General features: G+C 41.5%; 1 protein-coding gene across 8 annotated transcripts in view; it reads right to left on the bottom strand.

Moving 5' to 3' along the window:
• Positions 1-611: 611 nt before the first annotated feature.
• NFAT5 (nuclear factor of activated T cells 5) overlaps positions 612-10,918 on the bottom strand; it is an 85,751-nt gene continuing 75,444 nt past the window's right edge. For all 8 annotated transcript variants that reach the window (XM_063438602.1, XM_063438603.1, XM_063438604.1 and 5 more), the window contains 3 exons: positions 7,558-9,799; positions 6,766-6,996; positions 612-5,827 (listed from right to left, as the gene is read on the bottom strand). In XM_063438602.1, coding sequence (XP_063294672.1) covers positions 6,773-6,996; positions 7,558-9,799 — 2,466 coding nt within the window. In that variant the 3' untranslated portion in view covers positions 612-5,827; positions 6,766-6,772. The remainder of the gene's footprint in view (positions 5,828-6,765; positions 6,997-7,557; positions 9,800-10,918) is intronic.

Raw genomic sequence — 10,918 nt, 5'->3', positions numbered from 1 at the left:
GGGATTATTTGCTCAACTGGGAAATTCAAATTTAAGCCACATAGCCTCATTGGAAATATTCAACATTTCGGCTATCTTGGCTTTAAATTGGCAATTCCAAGGGGACTACCACCAGTCCTGTTTAGTATGTTTATCAATAAAACATTGATCTTCTTAAACATTTTTGTGAGTTTCAGAAACATCTGAAAAACTAAGTTAATTTAGGCAAAGTGGAAACTTTTTTTGGGCTGCATGTTCAATTCTTTTGAATTTACCACAATACATGATTCAGGGAATAACCCGTTTCTTGCTTTCTGCTTGATCTATTTTTACACGTTTTGAAATTGCTGGAGAATACACTTTCTCTGGATACATGGAGGAGCCTGCCAGAAGAGGTGGTAGAAAATACATCGGCCTAGTTACTGTCCTAACGAAGAAACAAAATCTAGAATACAGCTAGCATGTGCATTTAGAGTCGTACATAAACTGCCCATCGATTTGCTGTCAAAATCTGTTTCAGCGAGGGAAACGCCAATTGCACGCTGGGAAATGGGTTTCAAGAAAAACAAAGCAATTCATTAAATGCAACGGAACTGGCAAACCAATAGCAAAGAACAGAACACACAAATTAAAACTTTCAAAGTTGTATTTATTGATTGGAACGGTTTACAGAAATATAATTGCAAAGAGTATACAAATGTCCCAATAGAAGCAAAATATCTTTGTTTAATATATAACACGTTATTACAAGTTTGCTAAAAACGATAAAACAACGATGCCCCTAAACAGAACAAGCTCTGTATATAAAAGCCATCATCGCCCCCTACAGTCAGAGCTATGCACTGCACAACTCAGAAAAAGAATGGAAGAAGGCTCATCCAGTAGATTCCAGAATCTGCTCCATAGGAAAGTGTACGGATGCTGACACCCCCAGGAAAGAGACCTTATTTAACCTTACGCTGGCCATGTGACTCATTTTGGAACCTAATCTGGCACGTGTATTACAACTGGATATAAAGAATAAAAAAACTAATTCACATCACAGATGTGAACAGGAGCCAAGGAAATGTAATGTAATAAAGGGAAATAAAGCACAGTAGTCGGGTCCCACACAGGCCCGTGTGACTGGTTTCTGTAGAATGCTTTGTTTGGAGTGGAATCTGACTTGCCTGAAGCATACACTGTGTGGCACTTGTAGCACGCAGAAAGAATATTGTGTGAATGACAAACAATCTGCATACAACTAGTAGGGAACGTAGAACGCGGCCTAGTGAAGATTTGCAGACATTTGGTTTAATCACTTAGCTGGGAAGTGGGGAGAATAGAAAGTCTAACATTCTGGGCCAAATAAGCTTTTTGGTTTTAGCAGAAAATGTTCAGTTTAATGAATAACATTGTTATTCATTGTTAAAGATCTCTGCATTAAAGCTATGTGTATTCTGTGTGCCTTTCCACAATATGAAATTCACACTTATCATTCCACAGCCAGAAGTGCAAGCATTGCTCTAAGAATGCAAGTCTGCATATCCTCAGTAAACATTATGAGCTCAGTACAAACCCCAACTTCCTTAATAAAAGGAACCGATGGTCAGAGATCCCAATAGAGAGGAGCATTATCAGTCCTTTCTACCTAAAATTGATTCTACACTTTCATTTGAGCTTTAGGCTTTTTTTTGTCTGCAGATTTAACCACGTTGTTTGAGCCTTTTCCATCTTTTTATCTTCCAGTGGAAGTCATTCAAACCCAAATAATGGTGTTTTGACAATTAAAATACAGTTTGGTCCCTTAATGGCTGTGCTTTTCCTGCGGCACCATATCATAGCCTAATTAGAAGCTGTGTGATGCAGACAATATATACCCATGGGATGAACTCTGCGCAAATGGTCAGCACAGAGCTTTGCACAATATCTAATGGTTCTCAATCCGGTATTCAGGGGACATGGAAGTGACCAAACCTTTAAAACGGAGATTAAAAGCAACAACTTGATTGGAATTAATTGGTTTTGGCCTCACTAATATATCTTATTTATTTAATGGAAAGGCACTAATATACATAGTAATATAGGCAGAATAAAGTCTATCAAGTGCAGCCTTTCACAAATCAGCTTTACTGCTGCTGACAAAAAGGATATCCAGGTTAGTATGAGATCTAGCCTGGTGCACCCTGCAGAGGTAACCGTCATTTATAATACTAACCGGCGTTTCAGCAGACATCATTGAACAGGACTGATTATCAGCATTGAAGATCTCACAGAAGGCAGAGTGGCTGCTGCACGGGGACTGCCCTGCTGTTGTATTACAAGTAAAAAAAAAAATGGGTGTTTTAGTTGTAATTTAAAATCCAGCAGCTTTGAATGTGATAGGGTAAAGGAACTAATCAAATTAGAAAAATTAGATATTTGTAAAGTGCCAGTGTTTCGTTAATGTTCATACATCACGCTTACACACATAATAAAAAGCAATATTTCAGTCTGAGTGTTCCTTAAAAGCTGCATTTCAAATGGATTAGAATGATTGTAGACAATCACTGCTCCTATTCCAAAAGTCAATATCCTGCTAACAACGAGACTGCATAAACAAATTAGTTAATGGGTTTAGGAAGTTTACACAAATGGCACAATTAAAGCAAGTGCAACAGTGACTGAGTGCGATAGCTCAGTGTGAGCAAGCTTTCACTGGATCCATTTCCTTGCACTTAGCATCTGTTAAAGCTTTATGACTGCAGTTTGCGAATTTAGCTGAACGCCACAACCTTCCCTAGTTCTGTCTAGGTGTTCAGTACTTTCTTCCCAGGGCATGGCGGGAATACGTTTGGGCAGACACCTGTAATACCTCCTGCCTGTGACAAGTGAATGTGCTTTAATACAGCGTCTTCCATCACTCAGCCGTAATGCTGATGGGTTCTAAGAAGGTCAAAGCCAGTTAAGGTAAACTCTATGATGTGTGCTTTTGTGTCCCAAAATGCTTGCTCAACATTTAAACAGCAGTGCATTCTGGGTAAGAAACATGGCAATTCACTTGGGAAGCACATACTGTGCTGATGTTGGGCCCCAGAGGTTTAAGGTCACTGGTAGGACCCCTGAACACAGGTTCGAGAAGCACACTGTGTACAGCTTGACATTTGATGATTAAGGCATTCGCTGACTTGTTTTTGCATTTTGTTACATGTACTTTATATTCTGAATGAAGAAGCTTTCCAAAAACTAACAGCATTATAAAATACACTTCTTTAAAATTGTTACATAAGAGTTAGAAAAGCTGTGCTGGATTTCCAAAATGTTAAGAACAAACCGACCACGGACTTCTCTCTAAATGATTTGTACGCACACGTGAGGAATTTAACCAGCTAGAGGTATGATTAATCACAATAAACCATGTAAGTCTCCTCTTCGCACACGCATGGCAACCTACCACATACCGTGGTCCTACCATAACCATCATGGGCTATGGACTTAGAGGGATGACCTTTCTTAAGTAGAAAGCTGATAACTTCACATAAATAATAAATACACATAAGGTGACAGTAACTGAGTGTTAGGAAATGATAGACTGAATTACAAACCACCTCTGCTAGGTTTTGCTTCTTTAACAGTGAGTGCCAATTTGACTAAATTATTAAACATTGCTGGAAAATTCAGAGACACAAGCTAAGCGTAAAGGGGATAACACAGCCGTTTCTCCCAACCAAACAAACATCGCTGTACCTTCACACAGGAGCCACGGTGACAGACAAAACCTGCCACAGGTGTGTGCAAAAGAATATTTTATGTATAATATTTTATAGAAAATAATTTTATTTATATGTGTATACACACACACACTTTATTATATTTATATATATACACACACACACACACCTTCCCCTCCGACATACATACAATTTCTGCTAAAGACTTCTTCAGTACATATAGCAACTAAGTTTTTTTTTTCTCTAAATACAAAATATAGCTTTCAAAAACCCCCATTAAAACAAAACAAAACAAAACCGTTTGATAAAAGCCATCAAAAAACTTGAATGAGTGAAAATAGTATTCAAAATTAAAATGACCTTGAAAGGTCTCTTTCTGAAAAAGTTCCCTTCATATTGGCATTGAACCCGCAGTATTGACAAGTCAGAACCTCCTCTCGGAGATCATTAAACACGCACGCAGACAAAAACGAGAGGGGAAACAATTGGAAAAGGATGTGTTTACATGATTAGACAGGGAGACAGGGGTTAACAGCACAAATATCTACATGGCTCAAATATCAAAGAAAGACACAAGTCCTCCAAATACAGGTAAGTACAGCATTAGTTGTCTAGAATGGGGACTCTCACTGATTACAAACATGTATTCCTGACACTATAGTGCTGGTGTGGCCCTGCTCCAATCGCACTGAAAAGGTGATTTGACTCACTTTTTCTCCATCACCGTGCTGATCTTGCTGCGGTTGGCCCACCTCCATAGCAAAATGCCGCACTGAGCCAATCAGCATCTTCTCATAGAGATACATTGGGGAACATTCAGTGACTCCAAGCAGGGTGTGGATACACACATTGTGCAGCACTGACACAGCAGGCACCTCTAGTGGACGTCTGAGTGCCTGTCACTAGAGATATTACTAGTCAGCAATGTAAACTGCCTTTACATTAAAAAGCCTGCGAGGACTTGCTATAGACACTAGAGGCACGCATTAAGCTGTTCTGGTTCAGGTGACCATTGTGTTCCTTTAAGAAAGAAATAGATGGATAATTCTTTGCTTATTTTATGCAAAAAGTCAGTTGAACATATACATCTCATTCAAACAGACACGCCATATTCCCAGTCTGGACATTATCTCATCGAAAGTTCAAATTGCACATACACCTTTTGAATTAAAAAGAAAAGATTTTCAATGTGATTTAAAAAACAAAAAAAACAATTCTCAAAAGCCGGGTATTCTTGAAGCAAAAAATAAATAAAAAATTACTTTTAATGCAGATATGGAAGTGCTGGGCTTTCAGCTGCCCGGAACAGGGACCTTGGCCGTTGAGAAAGAATGTTACGTTGGATTAAAAATCTTCAGAAGATACTTTGCTGAGAAGATTTTCACGTTTAATACACCGTGTATCTGCAGATTTCCATTGTATACAAGATGATGTAAAACTAGACATATGATGTGCCAGATAAGACCTCCTGAAGGCCATAGGAGTGAGCAATGTAGCCACAAAATGCCACCCACCGATGGCTTGTTGACTCGTCTGCCAATAAGGAGGCTCTAGGACCAAGCAGCATTAAGAAATCTTTACAGAGCGAGCCTCATTGTCAGCAGAGTCTTTCTGAAATGCATCTCCATGATAAAGTCCATATGACATGAGAGAAGACATTCCGGGGGAAAGTTGTGGCCCACTGCCAATCGATCTAGCTCTCTCTTGTTGGATAGGTCATCAGCACTTGTTCTCATGTACTGTGCAAATTTTATATCATCCAGACCACAACCTGTGGTGCGACCAGCCCTCACTAATCACAGCTTCTCTAATAGACTATAAATATATCCTTTAAGGGAGAAATAGAGGGGAAAAAATATATAGATTTTATATACAAATATATACACACATAAAAACGAACTATGGTGGGCATGGACCTAATGAAAGGTAAACATTGCAACCAATGCAGATACAGAAAGCACTAAGAGTTGAGCTCCCAGCGGTTCTCTCGATTTCCACTGCTTTGTGGAGTATGACAGTCTATCGGCATGGTGGCCTTGGTCACTAAATACTGAAGAAGGATGTGAACAAACCAGGGAACACAGCACTACAAGCAGACTACTTGGACCGTGGCTGATATACAGAATAATCCAGTTTTACAACATCCTTTCCCAGGGCACCTGAAATATACAGAATATTTATTTTCATTGTGAGATAATAAAAAGCCATAGCACGTGCACAACATACAAAGCTTACACAATGTTATCCAGAAAGGTCTGTAAAAGGCCGTCCTCTTTGTCCATTATTAATATATTCCATTCTACAATGCTACAGCCCTGTGGGTGAACTAATTAAGATCTCTGTACTAGAAACATCTTCATATGTGTTAGGCCTTGTATTTTAGACTTTATTCAGAGTAAAAAGCCAGTTTAAATTGTGCAGAGAAATTGCTGTCAGATGAAGAGATAAAATGAATGGTCCATGTGGATTGTAATGTGCTGTTCTACCAGTGGAATTCAGCCAATAAGATTAGACCAGTGATCACTTAACATAGGTACGCAATGAGTAATCCTGAGAGGAAAAGACAATTAGAATAAAGTATTGGTCTGGCTTAAAGTGGCTCTGCCACCTTCTGGGGTCTGTGACTGTGACTGCTCCATTAGCAGTGCGGTGGTCTGAGGGTGCAGGGCAAGGTAGGTTTAACTTACTGGAACTTGTCCCTCATAGCCACTGCCATCTTGATCTAGTGCATCCACTTCAGCTCCTAACACTTCACCTGCATGCATTACATTATTGAGGTCTATGGAGTCTCCTACTGGAACCTTCATAGACGTAGCCTTTTACCGTCAGTTGTTAATTGTGATGGATGGGTGCTTGATAGTGGCAACTCCACCTTCATCAAGCATAGAAAAAATCTAAAAGACAAAGTAGTCCATACTTTGTCTTATGATCTCTTCTGACTGGGTTGGAACATTATTGCAATTCCAAAGCATGTAATGCTGCACTCGTTGGCTGAGAGTGTCAGAGTGTACAGCCGTGCTTGCTCAGTGACAGGAGCTTCCAGCACCAGGAGAGTGACAGCAAGATCATACTGTAACAGCTCAAGCACAATACTCACCAACAAATCAGAAGGAACCTGACAAGTTATTCCCCTGGTTCTGCAGAGACACCAGCAAATCACTGATCTTCTCCATGTTTTGATCAGCCGTCATTGAAGAATTCTCAGACATCTGCTGAGAAAGAAGTGTGCTCACAGACTGCCCATCTCCTTGAGGCTGGCCCGACTGACCCAAGGCCATCATCTGCTCCGTCAAAGAGCCACTTGATTGAGGCATCATTTGGTTGCAATCTGAGGAATAAAACGCATAATGAATGAGATATTTGTATATTACAATGCTCAGTTGTTGGCTTTTATACTGTAGACTGGGATTGTCCCTACTGGTTGTTTATGAGCATTTCATAATTCCATTTTATGATAAATTGTGCACGTGTTGGGTCTGGTATTTAGTCATTCTCTGGATAACACAACAGGTAGTAAGTATTACCTACTGACCACTCCACTGGTATCGACCAGAATGAGGACAGATGTGTTGGCAGGATGAATAAATTATCAGGTGTCCAGCTATAGCAATAACCACTGAGGGAGGTGTGCTCCTGTGTGGTAGGTGGGAGGGGGAGAGAGTTCAATAATAGTTCTTATTCTTTAATTCTACAACCATAATCAGTAAGATCCAACAAGAGGAAATCTGTGGCCAGGAGCTACATTTGGCAAAAAGATTTATAAAACTATGGAAACATTTATTTCAAATTTCTTATATCAAGCTGTACCCCAGGTTTAGAGGATTGTGTCCTATATTACAGTAACTGATCAGAAATCTGAGCAATTGTGGAAAAATTCAATATAACTCACTGTTCTGGATGCCAAACAGAAACATCCCTGACGCCTGCGGTGATGACGCTTGCTGGTTTTGCATTTGACCCATAGCTCCGGCAGCGGAGTTGTGGAACATGGCGGCAGCCTGCTGCTGAGACGAGGATGTGTTGCCCTGGATCGGCTGTGCGTACATGCCTGCCTGCTGCATCTCCTGCTGGCTCATACTGCTCTGCAGCATCGAGGCAGAAGACATAAACATGGTCACCTGCTGCTCTGGAGAGGATGATGGCTGAACCAGCTGGAGCTGGGGAGAGTTGTGGTACATGGGGGATTGTTGCTGCTGCTCATGCTGGGAGGAAACAGGGCTCTGTCCTTGAAAGTCCATGTTTTGGGAGTGAAACATGACTTGACTCTGCTGTTCTTGTGTGGTCATCTGCTCTTGACTGGTGCTGAAGAGCATGTTCTGCTGCTGTTCTTGGGAACCCATAGAGGCCATTGAATTCTGAGTGTTATAAAGCAAATTTTGAGCCTGCTCATGTTGCGAGGGGCTGCCCTGGATCCCCACCATGGAGTGAGCTGCCTGGAAGATGGAGGTTTGCTGGTTCTGTGTCTGGAACAGGTTTTGTTGGGACTGCTGTTCCTGAGTAATGATAGTATTCTGCATGTGAGATAGAGGGGTCTGCTGCTGGAAGGCTGCCTGCTGGTCTGTGTTCTGTCCAGGTTGAAGTGAAGGGAGGGGATTCTGACTTGCAAAAAATGACATCTGCTTGTCCTGAACAACTGCGCTATTCTGTAGGGAGTTCATCGCACTCTGAGAGAGGAACATGTTGGCCGAAGACTGCTCCGGAGCTGAAGAGTTCTGCAGGACAGACATGGCGCTCTGCGGATGAAAAAGCTGAGGCTGCAGTTGATCTTGTGAGGCTAAAGAGTTCTGGTGCTGCACCATAGTGTTACTGGGGTGAAAGATCGAGCCCTGAGTGTCCTGAGATATACTCTGGCTGTCACCGATAGTGTTCTGGGTGTGGTAAAGTGGAGCATGGGAGTGAGGAGACTGCTGCAGAAAGCCACCTGACTGAATCGCCATCATATCACCAGCTTGTTGAAAGATGCCATTTCCCTGCTGCTGGTTCCCACTAGGCTGAACCCCAAGCATGTCTTCTGCTGGTGAAAAGAGATTTACTTGAGTTTGGTTTTCTCCACTATGTTGCATTTGAACCATATTTTGAAAGACGTCGTTCTGCATTTGTTCTGCCTGCGTCGATGTGTTCTCGCTGTTGGCAGAGCTGGAAGGCTGGAAGATACCAGGTGTTGAAGCCGATAACTGTTGCTGTCCAGCGTTGCCTTCACTTGCGGAGATACCAGGATTAGAGAATAGATCACACTGCATCTGCATCTCTTCACTTGTGGAGAGCCCGCTGATCAAGTGTGATCCCTGCTGGTGTTGGTAAACTGAGGACTGGATGCCCCCGGCTCCAGAATTCTGCGTTTGAAAAAGTTCAGATTGAATTGGTCCAGGAGACTGATGCATTTCCATTACGAGGGCCGCGGTGGTCTCCATAGCCTGCTGCTGATTGGACAAGGAGTTTTCAGCCTGCTGTAGGAGATTATCAGTTCTTCCAGAAAGCACGGTTTTGGATAAAGAATGAACGGATTCTGGGGAACCAAACATCCCAGGGCCTGAACTGTTCTGGATGGAACTGACCGGCTGAAATATCCCAGCATTCAGCTGCTCCTGTACTTGTCCAATTGAAGACGGTTCACTTTCGCTCCCTCCTTGGCCAGAGAAGAGCACGTGTGATAACTGTTGTACTAAATGAACCTCTGCATTGTTGCCAGTGACGTTTGGTTGAAAGCTGCTTTGCTGCAGCTGATGCATATTACTCTGTAACTGGTTGATGTTGTTAGGTGATGAGAAAATGCCTGGGGAGATTTGTTGCTGTATTGTCTGTGCTTGTTCTTGTAATGGCAGCTGTGGTGGTGGCTGTGTGGCCTCGGACATTTGGGTTATATTTTCTCCAGACTGGGATTCCATGGCTTGAAATGTTGTTGCTTGTTGCATGATGGAGTCATTGCTCGGACACTGGCTGGGAGGAGTTTGGAAGCCGTTTGTTGCTGCAATATCTTGAGTCTGGATGGTGGAAAGGGGATCAGGGCTGAAGACCGGAATTGGGGTCTCTCGGTCAGTTTCAGATGGTAGATGTGTTACAGTAGGAGAAAACGAGGCGCTACTGGGCACAGGTTCCAAATTCTGCTGAGCTGGTGCAGTGATTTTTGAAGTCTGTGGACAAACCAGAACAAAGAGGATTAATATTAGCACCAAAGAGTATGCGACTCTCTCTCTGAAACAACACCTAGTATGGAATTTCCATGCTGCAAATTATATATTGGTGTGTCCTAAATAAATTCACTGCCATTTTTATTTAAAAATACATGGAAACACGTGACATAAGAAAAATACAATACAGATTATTGGTAAAGGATACAGAATGCAATTTTATTTCTACAGGCATTTCAGAAGAGTAGAGGATGAATACTTACATAGTAGTCTAGGTTGAAAAAAGACTAAAGTCCATCAAGTTCAACCGTGAAGCCCATTCTTTTATGCTTTTGATCCAAATGAAGGCCAAAAAAAACCCCAAAAGCCAAAAAAAACCCCAACAACATCTAAATTGTAGCTATTTGCCACAAGGGAAAATATATCCTTCTTGACTCCATAATGGCAATCAGATTTTTCCTTGGATCAATAACATGTTTACATACTTATCAATAATATCCTTAAAGGGACACTATAGTCACCTGAACAACTTTAGCTTAATGAAGCAGTTTTGGTGTATAGAACATGCCCTTCAGCCTCACTGCTCAATCCTCTGCCATTTAGGAGTTAAATCCCTTTGTGACTTGCACAGCCTTCCATAAACACTTCCTGTAAAGAGAGCCCTATTTAGGCTTTCTTTATTGCAAGTTCTGTTTAATTAAGATTTTCTTATCCCCTGCTATGTTAATAGCTTGCTAGACCCTGCAATAGCCTCCTGTGTGTGATTAACCCCTTAAGGACACATGACGTGTGTGACACGTCATGATTCCCTTTTATTCCAGAAGTTTGGTCCTTAAGGGGTTAAAGTTCAATTTAGAGATTGAGATACAATTATTTAAGGTAAATTACATCTGTTTGAAAGTTAAACCAGTTTTTTTTTTTTCATGCAGGCTCTGTCAATCATAGCCAGAGGAGGTGTGGCTAGGGCTGCATAAACAGAAACAAAGTGATTTAACTCCTAAATGACAGTGAATTGAGCAGTGAAATTGCAGGGGAATGATCTATACACTAAAACTGCTTTATTTAGCTAAAGTAATTTAGGTGACTATAGTGTTCCTTTAACCCCTTAACGACGCTTGCCGC

Source organism: Pelobates fuscus, chromosome 12 (genome assembly GCF_036172605.1).
Source record: "Pelobates fuscus isolate aPelFus1 chromosome 12, aPelFus1.pri, whole genome shotgun sequence".
Taxonomy (NCBI): domain Eukaryota; kingdom Metazoa; phylum Chordata; class Amphibia; order Anura; family Pelobatidae; genus Pelobates; species Pelobates fuscus.
The sequence above is the reverse complement of the archived record's forward strand: the minus strand, read 5'-3'. Positions and strand labels throughout refer to the sequence as shown.